The following is a 22,109-nucleotide window of genomic DNA, read 5'->3' on the forward strand; positions in this document are numbered from 1 at the left end:
GCCCATCCTGACTAATAGCCATTGATGGGCCTGAATTTATCTACATTATCAACACTGAGGATGGAGTGGAGGTTCAGGATAATCTAGGCATGGCCCAGTGTCTAAACAAATACTTTGCCTCAGTCTTTAATGAGGAGCTTAGGGACAATGGCAAGATGACAAATGGGAATGAGGATATGGAGGTAGATGTTACCACATCCGAGGTAGAAGTCAAACTCAAACAGCTTAATGGGACTAAATAGGGGGGCCCAGATAATCTTCATCCAAGAATATTAATGGAACTGGCACATGAAATCGCAAGCCCATTAGCAAGAATTTTTAATGAATTTGTAAACTCAGGGGTTGTACCGTAGGACTGGAGAATTGCTAACATATTTCCTATTTTTAAGAAAGGGGAAAATAAAAGTGATCCGGGTAACTACAGGCCTGTTTGACATCTGTAATATGCAAGGTCTTGAAAAATTTTTTGAAGGAGAAAGTAGTTAAGGACATTGAGGTCAATGGTAATTGGGACAAAATACAACATGGTTTTACAAAAGGTAGATTGTGTCAAACCAACCTGATCTCCTTCTTTGAGAAGGTAACAGATTTTTTAGACAAAGGAAACGCAGGGGATCTAATTTACCTCGATTTCAGTAAGGTATTTGATATGGTTCCAAATAGGGAATTATTAGTTAAATTGGAAAAGATGGGGATCAATATGAAAACTGAAAGGTGGATAAAGAACTGGTTAAGGGGAGACTACAACGGATCATACTGAAAAGTGAACTGTCAGGCTGGAGGGAGGTTACTAGTGGAGTTCCTCAGGGATTGGTTTTGGGACCAATCTTATTTAATCTTTTTATTACTGACCTTGGCACAAAAACTGGGAGTGTGCTAATAAAGTTTGCGGATGACACAAAGCTGGGAGGTATTGCCAATACAGAGAAGGACCGGGATATTCTACAGGAAGATCTGGATGACCTTTTAACTGGAGTAATAGTAATAGGATGAAATTTAACAGTGAAAAGTGCAAGGTCATGCATTTAGGGATTAACAACAAGAATTTTTGTTATAAGCTGAGGACTCATCAGTTGGAAGTAACAGAGGAGGAGAAGGACCTCGCAGTATTGGTTGATCACAGGATGACTATGAGCCGCCAATGTGATGTGGCCGTGAAAAAACCTAATGCTGTCTTAGGATGTATCAGGCGAGGTATTTCCAGTAGAGATAAGGAGGTGTTAGTACCGCTATACAAGGCACTCGTGAGACCTCATCTGGAATACTCTGGGCAGTTCTGGTCTCCCATGTTAAAGAAGGATGAATTCAAACTGGAACAGGTACAGAGAAGGGCTACTAGGATGATCCGAGGAATGGAAAACCTGTCTTGTGAAAGGAGACTCAAAGAGCTCGGCTTGTTTAGCCTAACCAAAAGAAGGCTGAGGGGAGATCTGATTGCTCTCTATAAATATATCAGAGGGATAAATACCAGGGAGGAAGAGGAATTATTTAAGCTCAGTACCAATGTGGACACAAGAACAAATGGATATAAAGCCAACAGGAAGTTTGGACTTGAAATTAGACGAAGGTTTCTAACCATCAGAGGAGTGAAGTTCTGGAACAGCCTTCCAAGAGGAGCAGTGGGGGAAAAAGACATATCTGGCTTCAAGACTAAGCTTGATAAGTTTATGGAGGGGATAGTATGATGGGATAGCCTAATTTTGGCAATTAATTGATCTTTGACTATTAGCAGTAAATATGCTCAATGGCCTGTGATGGGATGTTAGATGGGGTGGGATCTGAGTTACTACAGATAATTCTTTCCTGGGTGTCTGGCTGGTGAGTCTTGCACACATGCTCAGGGTTTAGCTGATTGCCATATTTGGGGTCAGGAAGGAATTTTCCTCTAGGGCAGATTGGAGGGGCCCTGGGGGTTTTTCGCCTTCCTCCGCAGCGTGGGGCATGGGTCACTTGCTGGAGGATGCTCTGCACCTTGAAGTCTTTAAGCCACCATTTGAGGACTTCAATAGTTCAGACATAGGTTAGGGGTTTATTACAGGAGTGGGTGGGTGAGATTCTGTGGCCTGCATTGTGCAGGAGGTCAGACTAGACCAATATTAAAAATCTATGAATCTAGTTCTTTTTAAAAACCTGTTATACACAACATCCTGTGGCAAACAGTTCTACAGGTTCACTGTGTGTTGTGCAAAGAAATACTTCCTTTATTTGTTTTAAACCTGCTGCCTATTAATTTTATTTGGTGACCCCTAGTTCTTGTGTTATGAGGAGTAAATAACACTTCCTTATTTACTTTCTCCACACCAGTCATGATTTTATAGACCTCTATAATATTCCCCTGACTTAGTTGTCTCTTTTCCAAGCTGAAAAGTCCCAGCTTTATTAATCTCTCCCATGTGAGGCCTTACATTCAACTTGATGGCATTTCCTCTGTTTCCATGTATGTATATACGTAATGCAAGAACTTTTGATTGCCCCATCTGATCAATTCCGAAATTTCAGAGAATGTTCTAGATGTCAAAGGCCAGAAACTTTTTATTTTGGGGGATAATTTGAGCACTGAATGGCAGGAAAATGAGGGACAAAGTTGCTGTCATCTGTCGATGGCATCCATTAACAGTTTGCAGCATAACACTACTACTGCTCAGGGACGGCCAGAGGGAAAGGAGAGAGAATGCTTCATTCCCTCTCCCTAATGTTCTTCCTCCTCAAAGACAGCACCAGTTGTCCACTCCTTCCTTCTCAATCTTGTGGGAAGAAAGATATTTCAAGGGGCATGGCAGAGAAAGACAGAGTCTCCATTTGCACTTAAAAAAATTAGTCAAATCTACAGAGCGAGGCCTACATGAGCAATGAAGCATGCTATCCTCTAGTGTGTGTAGGCAGCAGGAGAGGGTGCCAGAGTTTCTTCTGCTGCTGTACCAAATGGGCACTCTGTGGGCTTGATTTTAGCTGAAAACAGGTCTTGTTTTTTGATTTTCACCAAAAATCAATACAACATTCCATGAAATTTTTCAATTAATTGGATGCAGTTTTCAGAAGTTTTACACGGCACAGAGAAATAATAATGAGCTGAGTGTAGGACCTTGCTTTGTTTGGCCAACTAGTAAATCTTTATTTTAATTCTAACTTTTATTTGCACTCACAGCCCTACCTGTTTAGTAAAAATTTTGCATAGCTAGTTGGACATCATCTAAATAACCCCCTTGTATTGATGCATATACACCTCTACCCCGATATAACTCTGTCCTTGGGAGCCAAAAAAAAAAATCTTACTGCGTTATAGTTGAAACTGCGTTATATTGAACTTGCTTTGATCCGCCGGAGCGCGCAGCCCCCCCTCCCTGGAGCTCTGCTTTACCGCATTATACCCAAATTCGTGTTATATTGGGTCGCGTTATATCGGGGTAGAGGTGTATTAGTTTTTAGGTCATTAATCTTTCTTAGTGTTATGCAACCTTAACTTTGCAAGATCAAATACTTAAAAACCAGGCAATTACAAAAGTAAGGTTGCTTAACTTCGCCATCCTGCACATCTGGCAGGTACAACAATGGAGTAGCCAGACAGTGTTAATGGCTCATCGATACCCATTGAGAAAAGAATCCTCTATCCTAGAGATTTCTCAGAGGAAGCATGTACACCATGGGGGCGGATTAACACACCTCAAAGCAAAGATATTTCGCAAGCTGGAAGAAAACATAAAAGAGGGGAAGTGACATCACATGGCTCTCTTCCTCCCAACTCAACACCTGGAAGAAACGTCTGGAGGACAAAGACTGGGGGAAGAGAGTCCCAGGCTGGGAAAGAGTTCCAGTCCGTGTATTGAGGAACTGAAACCTGTTTGTACCATCTACACTGCTTGATTCAAATCCTGTTTAATTCTGTTTTCTATTCTACTTAAAAAAATGTGTTTTGGTTGAAGTGCTTGGGAAATCTCAGCTCAGTTCACAAAGACCAGTGTGTCTCCTCTCCACATTGAGGGAGGAGTGGACTGGGTAACGAACTTACACTGGCCAGGCTTTGGACCAGTACAAGATGGTATAGTTCTGGGGTGCAAGGCTGGGGAGCAGAGGAACTGGTTGGGCCTTCCTATTGATGATTCATGAGTGGCTGGGAGAGCATTCATGTAACTCAGTTGGGTGGATGCCTGTGTAAGTGGAGTACCTGCCAGAGGTTTGGGCTTGACACAGCACCACAGTGTAAGAGGCAGCCCAGGTTGGTGGGACAGAGGGCTCAGCAGTCCCACAGTCCAGGTTGCATCCCGGGGACCCTGTCACAAACATCATATGTCCATGACACAGTAATCTTCTGTTTATTTTAACAAGGGAAAGGATAGAAAATAGTTCATAAATGGGTCATGGCCAAGTTAACTTTAATTTATAGCTCTTCCTAGTATCTGAATGGTTCTTCTTGTAACCTTAATATTGAATTACAGCTAGTTTACTGCATTTCATGTCACAGTAATTTAAGGAAAAAATTAAGATTTGGAGGTATTCAGTGTTTGCACTTTATAGGCTTTGGTGGGTTTTCCAGATTCCACAGATTTGTCTAGTCTGTACGCACATTAAAAATTCACAACTACCTTTGTCTTCAGCTATCCACCTCATGCTGTTTACAAGAGCAGCTGGCTCCACTAGCAGAGCTTGGAGGCAATTTTGAGGCAGAGAACAGACTCAATTGTGCATCTTTCCACACCTTAGAATAAAAGTGCCTCCTCCAGCCGCTGCTATATTTGTTTTGTAATGTAAGTTAATAAGTATGTAGGGTCAAATTACAGTACAAACCAAATGGGACAACTGCTTCATTTTTGAAAGATTAGATTTAAAACCTGGCTTAGGTCATAAATGAAAATCAAGGACTCCTCTAGTCCTTAATGGATATATTTACATATCAGAAAATAACCTCACAATTTATTAAAATACAATATGAATACTCAGAATGCCCATCTGCAACAGCAGTCGTGCTGCAAGTCTGAATGATGATGTACAGTATTGTGTGAGGACATTTGTCTGCTCTACCTGTCTGCACTACAACTCCACCTTTAAGAACATCAAATTCAGAAACAAAATTATATGAAAACTCCTACATACTGTACAAAAAGAATGAATTGAGGTATTCCCGTCTATTCTATATTTTAGTTAGTCCTAATTTACCACAGCTCTCCTATAATTTGTATCTTCTATTGGTTTATTCTCAACACAGTATTTTTACCTGACTTGCTGAATCGCTTTCATAATTTCCACTTTCTCTTACCTTATCCTCCATGGACACCTCTGTCCCCAGGGTGTTGTCTGTGTTCCATTTCTGGGTGAATGTAAGTCCATAGTCCTTGATCTTGTATTTGGTCTCTAGGCTGCCTGAGGCCTTGCCTGTGTCTGTGTTGGAGGAACCAGTGGTGGTAAATTCCTGGCAAAAACACCAGACAAGAATTAACACACATTACTTAATTAAATTTAATTTCTACTTGAGTCCCATCCCTTTGAACCAGTGGTTCTCAACTTTTTCTGAAGCGTGCCCCCCACTTTTTTTTTTTTTTTTTTTTAAATTTGGAGCACACCCCTTGCAAAATGTGACATTCTAATGATGGAACTGGGGACATTAATACATAGAATCCTCTTTAGTGGAATCAATTTTAACTAAAATCAGTCCATTGACCCTGCTGTCTAACTCTGCATAGACTAGGAAACCTTTTAAAAGCACATACCTTAATAGCCACAAAGTTTTCCAAGGAAGTATTTCTCAATTTCAGAAAAGAGTGCAACCCCCATGTGCCATGTCACAATGCCACTCACTCAGATTTGCTCCAGCCACCCCTCTGTCATGACAGAGGGTGGCCGGGCCAAATTTGAGCAGATGGTATTGCAACCCCATGATTGAGTGGGAAGGCTTGCTGAGTCCCCCTAGAAAGTTTGATAAGACCATAAGAATGGGCATACTATGTCCATCCAGCCCAGTATTTTGTTTTCCAAAAATGACCACTGCCAGATGCTACAGAGGGAATGAACCAAACAGGGGAATTATCGAGTGATCCATCCCATCGTCCAGAACCAGCATCTAGCAGTCAGACATTTAGGGATACTCACAAGGTGGGGTTGTGTCCCTGACCATCTTGTTTAATAGTCATTGATGGTCCCATTCTCCATAAACTAGTCTAATTTTTTATTGAACACAGTTACACTTTTGACCTTTACAACATCCCCTGGCAACAAGTTCCACAGGTTGACTGTGCATTGTGTCAAGAAGTACTTCCTTTTGTTTTAAACCTGCTGCCTGTTAATTTCATAGGATGACCCCTGGTTCTTGTCCCTATTCACTTTCTCCACCGTTCATGATTTTATAGACCTCTGTCAACCCCCACTTCCCCTTAGTTTCTTTTCTAACCTGAACAGTCCCAGGCTTTTTAATCTCTCCTATGGAAGCTGTTCCATACCACTAATCATTTTTGTTGTTCTCTAAACATTTTCCAATTCTAATATATCTTTTTTTGAGATCGGACAACAAGAACTGCATGCAGTAGTCAAGGTGTGGGTGTATCATAGATTTATATAGTAGCATTAAGATGCTAGCTGAGAACTGCAGCTTTAAACCATTTGTTTAATCATTTTACACCCTCATGATTTTCATCATAATACCTGGACCCAGATGACTGGATGATAGATAAAAAGGGCTCCAGAGGTGATCCTGGCAATTACAGGCAGGTAAGCCTAACTTTAGTACCAGGCAAATTGGTTTACACTGTAGTAAAGAAAAGAATTATCAAACACATATATGAACACGATTTGTTGGGGAAGAGTCAACATGGCTTCTGTAAAGGGAAATCACGCTTTCACCAATCAGACTTTTGATATGGTCAACAAACATGTGAACAAGAATGATTTAGTAGATATAGTATACTTGGACTTTCAAGAAGCCTTTGACAAGACCCCTAACCAAAGGCTCTTAAGCAAAGTAAGTAGTCATGGGGTAAGAGGGAAGGTCCTCTCACGGATCAGTAACTGGTTAGAAGACAGGAAACAGGATAGGAATAAATGGTCAGTTTTTAAAAGGAGAGAGGTAAATAACGGGGTCCCCCAAGGATCTGTACTGGGACCAGTGTTGTTCAACATATGCATAAATGATCTGGAAAAAGGGGTCAATAATTAGGTAGCAGACTTTGCAGACAATACAAAATTACTCAAGATAGTTAAGTCCAAAGCTGACTGCAAAGAGTTACAAAGGGATCTCACAAAAACTGGGTGACTGGGCAAACAAAATGCAGATGAAATTCAATGTTGGTAAGTGCAATGTAATGCACATTGGAAAACAATCCCAACTATCCAGGCAAAAAGATGGGGTCTCAATTAGCTATTACCACTCAAAAAAGAGATCTTAGAGTCAATGTGGATAGTCCTCTGAAAACATCTGCTCAATGTGCAGAGGCAGTCAAAAAAAAGCTAACAATGTTAGGAACCATAGGGAAAGGGATAGATAATGAGATAGTAAATATTGTAATGCCACTATATAAAGCCATGGTATGCCAACACTGCATGCAGTGCTGGTCACTCCATCTCAAAAAGGATATATTAGAATTGGAAAAAGTACAGAGGGCAACAAAAGTGATTACCGGTATGGAACAGCTTCCATATGAGGAGAGGTTAAGACAACCGGGACTATTTAGCTTGGGAAAAAGACAATTAACAAGGGATGTGATAGAGATTTATCAAATCATGAATGGTATGGAGAAAGTGAATAAGGAAGTGTTAGGCCTGGTCTACACAAACCCCCCAATTCGAACTAAGGTACGCAAGTTCAGCTACGTGAATAACGTAGCTGAAGTCGACGTACCTTAGTTTGAACTTACCGCGGTCCAGACGCGGCAGGCAGGCTCCCCCGTCGACTCCGCGTACTCCTCGTGCCGAGCAGGATTACCGGAGTCGAAGGCGAGCACTTCTGGGTTCGATTTATCGCGTCCAGACAAGACACGATAAATCGAACCCAGAAGTTCGATTGCCTGCCGCCGAACCAGCGCGTAAGTATAGACAAGCCATTATTTACCCCTTCACATGACATAAGAGCCAGGCATCACAAAACAATCAAAAGGAAATACTTCTTCACACAACGCACAGTCAACCTTTAAAACTCATTGCCAGGGTCATGCTGTGAAGGCCAAAAGTATAACTGGGTTCAAAAATGAATTAGATAAGTTCCTGGAGGATAGGTCCATCAATGGCTATTAGCCAAGCTGGCCTGCAATGCAACCACATGCTCTGGGTGTCCTTAAGCCTCTGACTGCCTGATGCTGGCACTGGACAACAGAGGTGGATCACTCGATAATCGTCCTGTTCTGTTCCTTTCCTCTGCAGTAGCTGGCATTAGCCGCTGTCGGAAGACAGAATATTGGGCTAGATGGATCATTGGTCTGATCCATTATGGCTGTTCTTATGACCCCTTTTTCCAAACCTTTTTATTCTACTTCTTACCATTGAACATAATTCTTTCTGTATCTCAGTTGCCTACTTCCTGACCCAGTCCCCTAGTGCACTATTGAACTTCAAATCCTTAAGACAAAAGGTCATCAACTGGAGAAATTCTAGTGCAAAAGACACTTGCTCCATTGTAATGTCTGGATAAATCCCAAAGACTTCCCTCAAGCTACCTTCTGGTCTGGAAAAAAATCATCATTTTATTATTCTGTATTCTTTAAAGACATCAAAAATCCTTGGTCACTCTTCAGTTACATTAGCTCACTTCTTCACAACCCTGTATCCCTCTTCTTTTTCACCTACAAAGTTTGCCATATTCTTCCATTCTAAAACTGCAGTAGTATATGATACCCACCAGCTCCACCCCCTCTTTTCCCCTTTACATAGATTCAGTCCTCACACATCCTGCACCCAGACTCCCATCTATTCAGAACACTGCATCCACCTTCTAACCTTTACACATGAACATAATCACATCATCACAACTCTTAAAGGGCTCCACAGGCCCTCTATCTACTAGCAAAATCGCACTCCTCACCCTCAAGCACTGCCCTGCCAAGACTCTCCCTTCTATTTCTCCAATCTCTTTTCTCCTTATACACTACTGGCTTCATCTGCTCTTCCAATTCTGATCTCCTCCTATGTTCTCTACTCTTTACCCTCCTTTGTGAGGTCCATTCTTTGATGCTGCCACACCAGCTGTTGAACTTTTCTCTACCTCGCAGATACTTCTGTAAAACATAGCTCAAAACCCACATCTTCCTATGCTGCCTACAGCCAGCCAGATGCTGGCCAGTTCCCCATACAGTAGAGTTTCTTATTATCAAGACTTTATGCCTTTCCTTGTCAACTGTCCGCATCTACTGTCTAATCCTCTTGTAACTAATTCAGTAAATGCTGTGTGAACATACGAACACATTAAAAATGTTAACTGTATGGTACATTCTGATTATAGTTATAATGCACATCAGGAAAGTTATGAGAAGTGTCTGACAAAAGACAATTTCAGTTCCCATCTTTGGAACCCTAACTGTAAAGATTAGGCTTGTTCCAAGCCTCTGAGAACTTGTATTCTTAGATGGCACATACTCTATTTCCACACTTCCAGGCCAATGCAATGTTTCAGGAAACTCAGACTTGGAACAGTTTTAAAGTACCAGAGGGGTACTACCAAAAACACATTTCTGTCACAATATGCAAGATGGCACTTACTTTATGATTATGCCATGCTGCAACAGCACCCAACTGTCTTAAAATAAATCCATCCAGACATCAAAGGAAAATATAGGATCAAGATCAAGAAACTGACTTCTGTGGTTGATTAGCCTTTAAACAGAGTTTTCAGGCTCCAAATGTAAGTGCACAAATCTCTGATTTGTTACTTCTGTGAGATTATGTTTAAAGAGACCAATCTATAACTGACTTTTAAAAATCTCTCGTTTGATCTTAATGCAGATCATCAATCTAAACGGCTGAACAGATTTCTCAGATCAAGGACAAGAAAAAGATCTTGTCTGCCCTTTTCACTAAACACAGTGAAGAGAGAGAATCCTGCTGTCATATGATCAAAAGCAGAAGGATTTCCCTAGCAGTTAGAACTGGATCTCCTTCTGAGAGAGGACAGCGCAGAGTCAACATTTGTTACCATTCATCTCTAGACTGTCAAAAGCAGAGTTGTGATTGGATCATGTCCCGTGAGAGCATTTCTGAAATCCTCTGCCTCAGAATGCCAGACTGGCTTAATTTCATATACCAGTCTGAACCAGTCCTCAAGCTCAACTTCATAACTGACCTTTCAGCTCACTGTGGCAGACATCTTAGAAAAACATGAGACACTTAGTAGGGCACTGAACCAGTTGTGCTGTATGAAGCAACAACATCTGAAAGAAAAGTCTGCGAGGGAATGAAAGCTGTATATGAAGGTTCTACCTCTCAAACTTAAAGAGAACTCAACACACGGTAAAACTACTTGCCGTTATATCAAGACAGAGTGTGGCTTCCATTTGTACCCAATTATGTGGCACATCCCTCATTTTGGTCCCCACCTCACTTCCATCCCACACAAGCCTGCTGTTCTTTCATTGTTAATGCAAAATACTGATATTAGAAATGCTAAATCATGATTCTGAAATAACAGAAAATTGTATCTATACCACATCATTTCTAGATTCCTTTCCTCTTATTTTTGTTGTGTTTCTATGGTTCTTTGACACAGACTTTAAATACCTGTGTTATACAATTGGGTTATAGTGGAGTGTAAGCTATGCACACAGGAACGCTTCATGTCAGTTACCATTTTTCCTTCACCTCCTAAATAGATTAGGAATGTCAATATGTGTCACAGTCCAGAGCAAAGTATGTAAAAGTAGGAAACCCCATTAGAAAGTGACAACAGGAAGAAATACACAAGAACAATCACTATTCTTACCAGCTGAGTAAGTAGCCAAAACCAAAGTTGCATGGAAAGGGGAGAAAACATTTGAGAAATTAAGGATTTTGATCAATCAGCAAACTTAGTCAGATTTGGATGTTCTCTGTATACATTCTGGCCATTATTTAACACAACAGCCTCAGTATCATATTCTTAGCATGTGAAAATTACAATGCATTGCTAAACAAATTGCCTAAAAAAACCCTGATATTTCATACTTCAGAGCTATTTCATTTCAGTCACAATAAAAAACTTGTATTCCCCATATCTTTGCTATCGCACTGTGGTAATCCACTTAACTGTGACAAACTACAAAATAACAAGCTACCTGCTGCTATAAGAATGAATTAAAATGTTTGTGCATTTGTGAGGTGTGAATGTACAACCAGAAGGGAGAGCTGAAGCAAATATGGGCACGATAGAGGTTGAAAAGTAATGTGAGTGAAGGAAGCATAAATGGCACTGTAGACATGCATGCACAGGAGTGCAAAAGACCATGCAAGAATAAGCATGCCTAGTGGGGAGATATTCTTGAGGGTAAAGGTAAAAAATATGGATTCTATTCCTCCCTCTGTCAGGCTTCCTGTGAGATCATGGGGAACTAATAATTTTCCCCTTCTGTAAAATGGGGATTATATTTTGTACTTTTCAGAGATCCTGTGAGATTTAATTCAGTAATGCATGTAAAATGCTGTCAAAGCCTCATGTAATAGATGCTATAGAAATGCTATGCTTTATTATTAAGCTTAGCAGCATAAGCATAAAGGAGCAGCATTCAACCCATTTTGAACAGAACTGGAAATGCAAGCCCAAGCACAATAAAACTCCTTCTAAATTATGTCCCCCAGATCACCAATGGTGTCAAAGATTCAAACACTCCCTTTAAATCCAGCGAAGGTCTCTGGCAATATTTTGATGGTGGGAACTTGGGAGTATAGCTTTTGCAAAGCCAGCCAGCCAGCTCTCAACTTCATCCAAAACCTCATTTAGCTAAAGGTTTTTGGTGTCCCGAGTCCTTTGGATAAATAGTTAATGCAGGATTGTGAATCCAGACTAATAGTAGTGGATGATCTGGCCTGCATCCATAAGCAGAGATGTGAGCCAGAAACAAATTTAGCTATAAAAAGGTAGTGAGTGAGAACACACGACCAGAAGCATGACAATGGAAACCCATTCTGAAGACACCACGAAGACGGAAGAGTGAACAAATGTACCTAATGCAAATCCTAACATAATGACAGTATGCTATGTGAAAGTTTGTATAGAACACAGAGAAAATACCGGGACACCAATTCTTCACATCATTCTAGTAGCACACCACTCACCTCCAGGCATTAAAATGAGATGAAACAGAAAAGTAGTAAATACAAGTGAATTACTTTTGTTACTAAAGAGGTTTACTCTCATCTTTGCTACACTGATGTCATTGAAAGTCTTCAGTACTCACCACTCCACTGGAAGACTTGGTCTTCAGCTCTAACTTGACCATTCCAAATCCTGAAACAGCAAAATTCACAAGTTTCTATAACAAGAATATAATAGACACTTACTCCGGAATCAAACAGGTTGGGAGTGTTTGCTTGAAACAGCCCACCCTGTTACTAGGTGCTGATCTTCCTGGGAAAGTATTAAGTGGTTTCTGATGACTCACCAAGGTAAGTGGCTCATTATCCATTGGGATGTAAGGGAGGCAGAAGTGTCTATTTCAGAGTACAACTAGGGTGTGGGCTGAGCACTCCTGATTGGATTAATACATTTTAAGACCAGAAGGGAACATTATGATCATCTGTCTGAACTGCTGCATAACACAGGCCAGAGAATTTCATCTAGTTACATACTTGAGGCAAGAATTACATATACTTGAGCTAGGGCATATTTGTAGTAAAACATCCAATCTTTAGAGACTTAAAGTGATTACCCCTTGATAAATTGTTCCAATGGTTAATCATATTTACTGTTAGATATTTGTGCCTTATTTTAAATCTGAACTTGTCTAGCTTCAACAGATCTCATTAGACATTTGTCATCAGATATCTTTTCTCCATTTAGATACTTGTAGACTGGGATCAAACCACCTTTTAACCTTCTCTTTTAGAAGCTAAATAAACAGACATGTTTAAGTCTCTCATTGCAAGGCAGGTCTTCCAGCCCTCAGATAATTTGTGTAGCTCTTTTCTGAAAGCTGTCCAATTTGTCAACATCTTTTTTGTCATAGTCTCACCAATACCACATACATAGATAATATCGTTTCCTTATTCCTGCTTGATATTCCTTTGTTTACACATCCCAGAACAACATTTGCTCTCTCTTTAGGCTGAAAATGTAGAAGCAGCTAAGACCAGAAAGAAAGCTTGAGCTGAAATTGTTCAAAATATAGTTTGGTCTTTGTTAACAAAGACCAGTCTGAGAAATGGTGAGTTTTTGACTTTACAGTGTGTGAACTTTGTTTAGAGCAGTTTGGGAAACGCACCCACTCACACACTGTTTAACAACAAAATTTCACAAAATAGATGATTTCAGAATTCATGACATGTCACTGTACTGTCAGTCTCAGGATTCCCATAACTGATCATAATTTAAATCAGTCACGAGCAATGAAAATACAGAGTGCTATCCCCACAAGATGGACTGAATCTCTCAAAGCAGTTATTCAAATGAATTTATATGACATATATAAATCTAAAATTCCCAGATGCAAAAGAAAAAAAAAAAATCAAACCAAAGGTCAACTATTAATTGGAAGATCACCACTTTTACCACTTCCTCCAATAGAGAGACAGATATTAGCAATTTTCCTTTAAAAATTCTTACAGCAGATGGAGAAATGATCATCAATTAGGAAGAAATCCAGTATGAAGATCCAGGAAAATACATAAATATACATATATAGAAAAAAGCCACTTCTTTATCAGCTATATAGGGCTAGTTTTATGCCACAAACAATGTAAATACCGCATTAAGCCATTGTTTATGTAAATTATCAAGAATTGCAAACAAGAGAACAGTTCAAGCAGAGAGTTCCTCCCCTAGAGAGACTTTCTGGTTTTCTTTTAAAATAACATTTTCCAGTTTAAAGTGCTCTAAATTATTTGTACTGTGTCCAACATTACACATAATTTGTCTCAAACAACATAGGAGCACTCTACCTGAGGGGATCGTCTGTTGCCAATGGTCTGCTATGACAACTTACATCAAGAGGTTGGACATAATTATACATATTCCTGTATATAATAAAGAAGGTGAGAAGCACTGCATCCTCTATAAAAGGCTGAGGACACTGGAACACTTCTCACTATTCAAATTACATTTTGTGGCATCTTTCTGACCAAGACTCAAAACTGTTTCCTTTCTAGTTTGTTTGATACACATTTATGGTGTGTTAATATATTGAGTAAGTAGCACTAAATATTTTTTCTCCTTCTCTTGTACTTATTTGGTCACATTATTACCACAAAATATTATTTCTGTCAATACATATGTAAATAGTGTTATTACTTTTGTTAAGGTACCTAAGAAATGTAAGTTTATTAGCATCAACATATGATCATGCTGCTTACCATATCCTTTGTTGAATACATCCCTGGCGGATTTCCCCAGGTCACAGTAGGACGGTGGGACAGCCATTGGGTCTGAAAAGATTAGAAGTGGAGAGAACCCAGAGTTTACAATACAGAGCCAAAAATCTTACTAAGCAGAGAGACCTTCCTTACTTTCACGTTGTTTTGTCAGAAAGAACAAAAGGTATTTTATCATATCAGAAATTTAACATAAGCCAACCTATAATTCAGAATCACTGTACCCCAGAAGTGGAATTAAATTCTAGCAATGTACTTGTCCCAGAATCTGCTAATATTGTATCAGAAAAAGAACCCAACAATTTACTGACTCCATTTCTGTTCCAACAATTGAATGCTCCTTTCATGATAGGAACTGTTCTGACAAGGGCCCTAGGTGACATACCCCATGGTAGTGAATACTCATATAATCGCAGGACTGGAAGGGATCTCGAGAGATCTTCTAGTCCAGTCCCCTGCACTGAAGGAAGGAAGAAAGAAGTATTATCTAGACCAGGGGTAGGCAACCTGCGGCACGTGTGCCGAAGGCGGCAAACGAGCTGATTTTCAGTGGCACTCACACTGCCCGGTCCTGGCCACCGGTCCGGAGGGCTCTGCATTTTAATTTAATTTTAAATGAAGCTTCTTAAACATTTTAAAAACCTTATTTACTTTACATACAACAATAGTTTAGTTATATATTGCAGACTTATAGAAAGAGACCTTCTAAAAACATTAAAATGTATTACTGACAAGCAAAACTTTAAATTAGAGTGAATAAATGAAGACTCGGCACACCACTTCTGAAAGGTTGCTGACCCCTGATCTAGACCATCCCTGACAGGCGTTTGTCTAACCTGCTTTAAAAATCTCCAGTGATGGAGATTCCAAAACCTCCCTAGGCAATTTATTCCAGTGCTTATCTATCCTGACAGCTAGGAAGTTTTTCCTAATGTCCAATCTAACCCCCAGCTCATTGATTCCTCAAGGTTAAAGAGAATTTTTTTTCTCCCTCCTCCCTGTAACAACCTTTTGTGTACTTAAAAACTGTTATGTCCCCCTTCTGTCTTCTCTTCTCCAGACTAAACAAACCCAACTTTTTAAATCTTCCCTCCTAGGTCATGTTTTCTAAACCTTTAATCATTTTTGTTGCTCTTCTCTGGACTTTCTCCAATTTGTCCACATCTTTCCCAAAATGTGGTGCCCAGAACTTCACACAATACTCCAGTTGAGACCTAATCAGCGCAGAGTAGAGTGGAAGAATTACTTCTTGTGTCTTGCTTACAACACTCCTACTAATATATCCCAGAATGATGTTTGCTTTTTTGAAACAGTGTTACACTGTTGACTCATATTTAGCTAGTGATCCATTATGACCCCAAATCCCTTTCTGCAGTACTCCCTCTTAGGCAGTCCTTTCCCATTTTGTATGTGTGCAAGTGATTGTTCCTTCTTAAGTAGAGTACTTCGCATTTGTCCTTATTGAATTTCATCCTATTTATTTCAGACCATTTCTCCAGTTAGTCCAGATCATTTTGAGTTTAAATCCTATCCTCCAAAGAACTTGCAACCTCCCCCCCCCCCAGCTTGGTATTGTGTGCAAACTTTATAAGTGTACTCTCTATGCCATAAATCATTGATGAATCAGCAAATGAAAGCCCATGGAGTCCAATATTAACTCAAAGCCAATTTAGAACTATATACGATTTTCTCCCCTTATTTTCTTCATTCTTCCCCTCAGGTAGTCTTCCAGAGCTTTGGAAAATACAAAAAGGACATCTGTCTACAGTATGTGGATGTGACTGACACCCTGGCACCCCAATATTCACCACTGTCATGTAATTAGGATATGTTTTGTACCAAGTATGCTTTGTGAGGTATCATTCTAAAAGTCTTGATCTGCTAGACATTAATGTGTTGTTGGATTGTATGTGCTATCATCGTATGTGAAGTTATTAAGTTTCGCTATGTATGTGTTACTGAAACATGTGAGGTTGAAAACACTCACAAGCAGCCTTTCAGGTACAACAGTAAAAAGGCCAAACGATGTTAACGGTTATGAGGAAATGCGCACAAGGATTACCCCAGGAACTATGTACAATAGAAACCTCTCAGAGATAGCACTACACAGTGGGAACTGTTTGACCCAGGTCACAGCAAAAGAGCTTTCCAGCAAGTGGGGAGAAGATATAAAAGGGTGAAAATGACATCATGAGGGGACCTCATTCTCCCTACAACAACATACCTGGAAACACCTGAGGAACAAAGACTGAACAAGACTGAACGGGGGGGAAGTAATGGTTGTAGGCTAAAAGGGATTTCTAGCCTGTGTATGAAAACCTGGGAAACCCAAGATGCGAAGCCAAGGCAGTTTGTGCCTTAAGAATCTGCCAGCCTGTTTATCACTCAGGGTGAGAATTTGCTAATTCATATCCTATCTATCTGGCATGTTAAACTCAGTTTGCGGTTTTGTTTATTTACTAGGTAATCCGCTTTGATCTGTTGGCTATCATTTATAATCACTTAAAATCTATCCGTTTGTAGTTAATAAACTTATTTTATATTTTAATCCAAACCAGTGTGTGTTGGACTAAGGTGTCTGGGGAAAATCTCAGCTTGGTTACCACAAGTGTGCATGCTCCTCTTTACATTGAGGGAGAGGCGGACAGTGTTAAACCCATATACAGGCCAGATTTGAGACCAGGGCAGTACAGTAGTGCTCTGGGGTCCTAGGCTGGTGGTTAGAGAGCCTGCATGTGACTACAGCTGGGTGTGTTCCTACCTGTGTGAATGCTGGTGAAAGTGCAAGCTTGGAGGGCTTTGCAGCTTGTCACAACAGCACAGTGTGAGAGGGAGCCCAGGCTGCTGGGTCAGTGGTATCCCAGTTCCAGGTGACACTCCAGGACCTTGCTGAGTCTCTCTCTGATAATGCACTTAACAGAAAAACGGGACTATGGTCTAACATAAATAACTGTTTCTGTCTCAACTTTAATTTTGTTTAAACAGAAAAAAGCCAGAAACTGAAAATTGTGAGTGGAGTGTTAGTTTTAATGTTGGATGTCTCAACCCTTTTGTTTGGTGTCACTACCTAAATATTATTAAATACCATTTTAAATAATAATATATTCTGCTAGTGGCTTCACATTAAAGAAACATAGGTAGCTTCTATTCTAGAGTTTGTGCCTGAGAAATATGGATTTATAATGGCAAATCTTAAACATCCATCATGTTACTGTGGTAGCTTCTGTTCCAGAAAGGACCAACTAACCAACAGCTGAATGGCTCATTTGTTGCAAAGCTTCTCTTGAACAGCTGCCACTAGAAATATCTCCAATCCTCCACTTGATAAATTATATTACACTGAAAGCACCGCTGATCCAAGATAATAATAATAATGCAAACTAAGAGGTAAAAATCTTTAAAATCATCAATTCCCTTCAAATACTCACACCCCTTACCTTTCCTTTGAACTACACAGCAGTGCTAACTGTTTAGCCTCTTTCTTATTACTGTTGGGTTTCTCTTCCCCCACGCTCTTGCTGAAGAGCAAACTTGAGTTCTTCTGACCTTTGTGTGACAAGAAATCTATTCTTGCAGCAAGCAGTTTCTGACTTCACTCACAAAAAGACAAAACTAATCAAGCGCAGAACTGCTTCACAAAGCTCACTTTCTGTCACTATACTGGCTATTATGCAAGGATATCAACAAAGTATCTGAATTAATTCACAACTCAACCTTGTGGATGGATTACACAGAGCTGAGACAATTTACACACTCTAATGAACCTCTTTATTTTTAATAGCTGGCCTTCTGCTATATATATCTATATATATATATACACACATACACACACACACACACATATATACCTGTGGGTCTAGAAGGTACAGAACAGCCGGACATGACCGCAGATTCCTTATATGAAGATTAGATCATAAATTATGTACGTCTCAAATGTGAACTTATAAAAGGCCTTTAAACCTGTCAAATACGGAAAAAAATTGATGCATCATTAAAGACGAAAAGACAAGTTTTACTTATACTATTACAGCAGCATCGGCTCTAGTCGTGGAGCAGGCTGCATTTCTGATATAAAACCTGATTTTCACCAAAGAACAACTGCTGAGGTGAGCCAGGAGCAAATTATTCCACAATTTTTAAAAAAGTTGCTGTTATCTTTTAAAGTTTATTGTCAGAATTTTTCATTCCATTGTTTTCAAAACAGCTCAATGACTTAAAATCATTACTAGGACTTAAAGCAAACAAAATAAAGAGAGAACAGCCAACACCAGGAAAGTGTAAAAGCAGATATTGTGGTTACGGATACGTGGTTAACTGTTTTTGAGGCTTAAAAAATGTATTAGGCACATATACGAGCAAAAGCCAATACCAAAGATGGTGCTCTGCACAAGCCCCCCATCAGATGCACAAGCGGCATCCTGGTGAGAAACGTAGTAAACTAAATAGCTACCTCTTTCACTATCCACACTAGGTAATTCACCACCCCACTCCACCCTGACTTTTTGGGGGATATCCAGCATCTCCCTCCCTCATTTATCAATTGCTGAAAAGGGGGCAGAATCACTACCCCCCTATTCCTTTAACAGGGTTTGCCTAGACTTTAACTTTCAGTCATGTTTTAACACATGGTAACTGACAATTGATTAATATGTTAGAACAAGATTGAAACTGGACTGCACCATTATCGTTCTTTCCCAATACCCCTATCACCAAACAGAAAAGTGAACGCAAACAGGAGAACAGAAGAGGGTGTCCAGCATGTAGTCAGTGAGAGCTCCCACTGTACCTAAAGCATATTCACAGAAAATCAAAAGGAAAGATCTTCTGCTCTGACAAATACCCATTCTGTCATTAAGTGTATCACCCTCCTGCTTGGCATTCCACTCCATTTGAGCCCTGTTTTCATAAGGATCTCTAGTACACCTTCCGTATTAGATTCATTACCTGTAAATGTGACCCACAATACACCCCATATGCTTTTATAAAGGAGTTAGTTTATACTCAATGTTAAATAATGAGTACAAGTATTTACAGTATTTTTAAAGAAAAACATTTGAGCACGGGACTCACAAATGTGTGCTTAAGGGAGAATTGTACTGTGTCATCCCTGAAGGAGGTGCTATCACCACCAGTTATGGACCCAACACCTCGGCAGCAAAGGCAGACTGGTGAAAGTAAAGGATGATTTCAGCATCCCAACTACTCTACTGGGTAAATGGCCGCAATTTTTGCCTGGTCTGAGATACAATGACTATTTCAGGGCAAGATACCTCTCTCAAATGATTTATGAAGTAATTCTAGACACCAATGGAAATCTGAGCATGTGATTTATTTCAGTTGAGAGTCACAAGATATCAGATTTTGGAAATCACATTTGGATTACACTTTTACTCTTCCCCAACTCAACTGCTGTCTGACTGTAGCAGCTGTTCTCTAGAGAGCTATTAGAGCTAGTACAAATCAGTGTTACCAGTGATTCATAAATGGCGATCTGAAAAACTGCTTCTTTCATAGGAGTGATGCATTTGTCAGGCCTCTGGCAGAAGCTTTTCTGCTAGCCACGTGTCTATCTTTGGGAATTTCCACTTTTCAAAGATTCTGATTGACTAAATTCCAAAATCCAATAACCACCCCATAATTTTCATGTCTGTTAGATGTTTCTTTAGTGAAAATTTGACACTAAACAAATTTACAGAAAGTATCAAAACTGAAGTAGTAGCAAGCACTTAATAGGACTGACCTGAACTGCAAAGCACTGGGGATATAAATCAACTAAAGAAGAACACAATTTTTTTTTTTGTTTAAACTGGTTTTCTCAATAAAATTAAATATAGGTTTGTTTTTTAAAAGATAAATCAATTTGCAATTAAATCTGAAATTGTGACAATTTATTTTAAGGCCTACCTTTACTATAATCTAAAAACATTTAAATTACATTAAAAAAAATCAAGCAATACATGTTTGCTTTCGAGTTTTAAAAGAAAGTCAAACCACTGAACTGGTGGAAGTCACTTGCTAAGCAGCTGGAACCAAAGTTTGTTGAAGTGCTAAATGACCTTTTGACAGCAGTAGCCTCTTCTGTAGGTGCAGAGAAAGTTTTAACTAGTTCATTTTTAAGAAACCAATTGTGAGTTAAAAAAAAGCAGGAAAACTTGTTTTCCTAGCAATCAATGAATAATAACTAGTTGAGAAAGGATGATACCTACTTCTTCTAAAATCTTGAAGGACATGGTGAGCAGAAACAATCAGTTTAATTAAGTAACTAACTACAGATACTTCCTTCATTTAAAAAAAAAGCAGTTTTAAACGCAAAACATTTTGATACAATTTTTCCTTACATATCCAGCACGAGGTAGTTTTATTTAACCATTTAAAAATGCTGGTTTTGCACAGTTTTAATTTAAATTTCAATCCAAATAGAGAAAGATACAAATCACAGGTAAAAAAACAACAATCACATAGCAAATGAGAAATGCATCATTCACCATTTTCTAACATACTCTAATATTTAAAATAAGAATATGAATAAATGTAAGTTAAGTCATATAACTGCTTCAATAAATGCATATAGACAGTGCATACTCCTGGTTACCAAAAAGAAACACCAAATTTAGTGAAAGGGCTATATTTAGTTGGGAATTAATGTTCTAAAGATTATCAACTAAAGATAACTAAATACAAATGCAAAACACTTAAAATTTAAATCAAAGTTTTGTGATTGCTAATATAAATCATGATTAATATCAGTGATCACTTTGATTTAAATTAATGCACCTTGCTGCAAAGTGACTTAGGCCTTGATTACACTTAAAAGGGCTTGCCACTATAGATATACCAGAGGAGCTATAATGGTAAATTCTCCTAATGGAGACAACTTATACCAGCAATAGTTTCTGTGTGTGTATAGTTTCAACCAGTTCCCCAAACAGAATAAGCTATACCGACAAATGGACTTTTCTGCAGGTATAACTGCATCTACACTAGGGCTTTTGCGGCCATAGCTATGTTCATTAGGGATGTGATTTTATCCCCCCCCCCACTTAACTGAAGTAGCTATATTGGTAAAACTTTCTAGCATAGACCAGGCCTTAGAGAAGCTAGAGCAGGGGTCAGCAACCTTTCAGAAGTGTGCGCCGAGTCTTCATTTATTCATTCTAATTTAAGGTTTTGCGTGCCAGTAATACATTTTAACCTTTTTAGAAGGTCTCTTTCTATAAGTCTATAATATATAACTAAACTATTGTTGTATGTAAAGCAAATAAGGTTTTTAAAATGTTTAAGAAGCTTCAATTAAATTAAAATGCAAAGCCCCTCAGATGGGTGGCCAGGACCCGGGCAGTGTGAGTGCCACTGAAAATCAGCTCGCGTGCTGTCTTTGGCACGCGTGCCATAGGTTGCCTACCCCTGAGCTAGAGCAATGTGTGCTGCAAACAACAAGGAAAGATTTGATGCTGATAAAATGTAAACTGTTACACAAAGGGAGAGGATATAAAGCAGCAAAGACACAAAATGGAAGGCCATAACTAAGTGGCAGTCACATTAAACAAGTTTATTTTAACATTCGTTTTTCCCACATCACTAAGCACTACAGTAGCCACAGAAGAAATGTGGTCTTGTTTTTAGAGGCTGTAGTGATAGGTGGT

The 22,109-nt window shown here is 39.3% G+C and overlaps 1 protein-coding gene across 1 annotated transcript in view; it reads right to left on the bottom strand.

The window, feature by feature from the left end:
- Positions 1 to 22,109, bottom strand: part of VDAC3 (voltage dependent anion channel 3) — a 42,166-nt gene that overhangs the window by 13,536 nt on the left and 6,521 nt on the right. Inside the window, exons 2-5 of the mRNA XM_024203735.2 lie at positions 18,315 to 18,426; positions 14,449 to 14,520; positions 12,339 to 12,388; positions 5,252 to 5,404 (exon numbers count right to left, since the gene is read on the bottom strand). Coding sequence (XP_024059503.1) covers positions 5,252 to 5,404; positions 12,339 to 12,388; positions 14,449 to 14,520; positions 18,315 to 18,348 — 309 coding nt within the window. The 5' untranslated portion in view covers positions 18,349 to 18,426. The remainder of the gene's footprint in view (positions 1 to 5,251; positions 5,405 to 12,338; positions 12,389 to 14,448; positions 14,521 to 18,314; positions 18,427 to 22,109) is intronic.

The sequence above is a fragment of the Terrapene carolina genome, unplaced genomic scaffold (assembly GCF_002925995.2).
Source record: "Terrapene carolina triunguis isolate 2854851 unplaced genomic scaffold, T_m_triunguis-2.0 Scaffold53, whole genome shotgun sequence".
Classification (NCBI taxonomy): domain Eukaryota; kingdom Metazoa; phylum Chordata; order Testudines; family Emydidae; genus Terrapene; species Terrapene triunguis.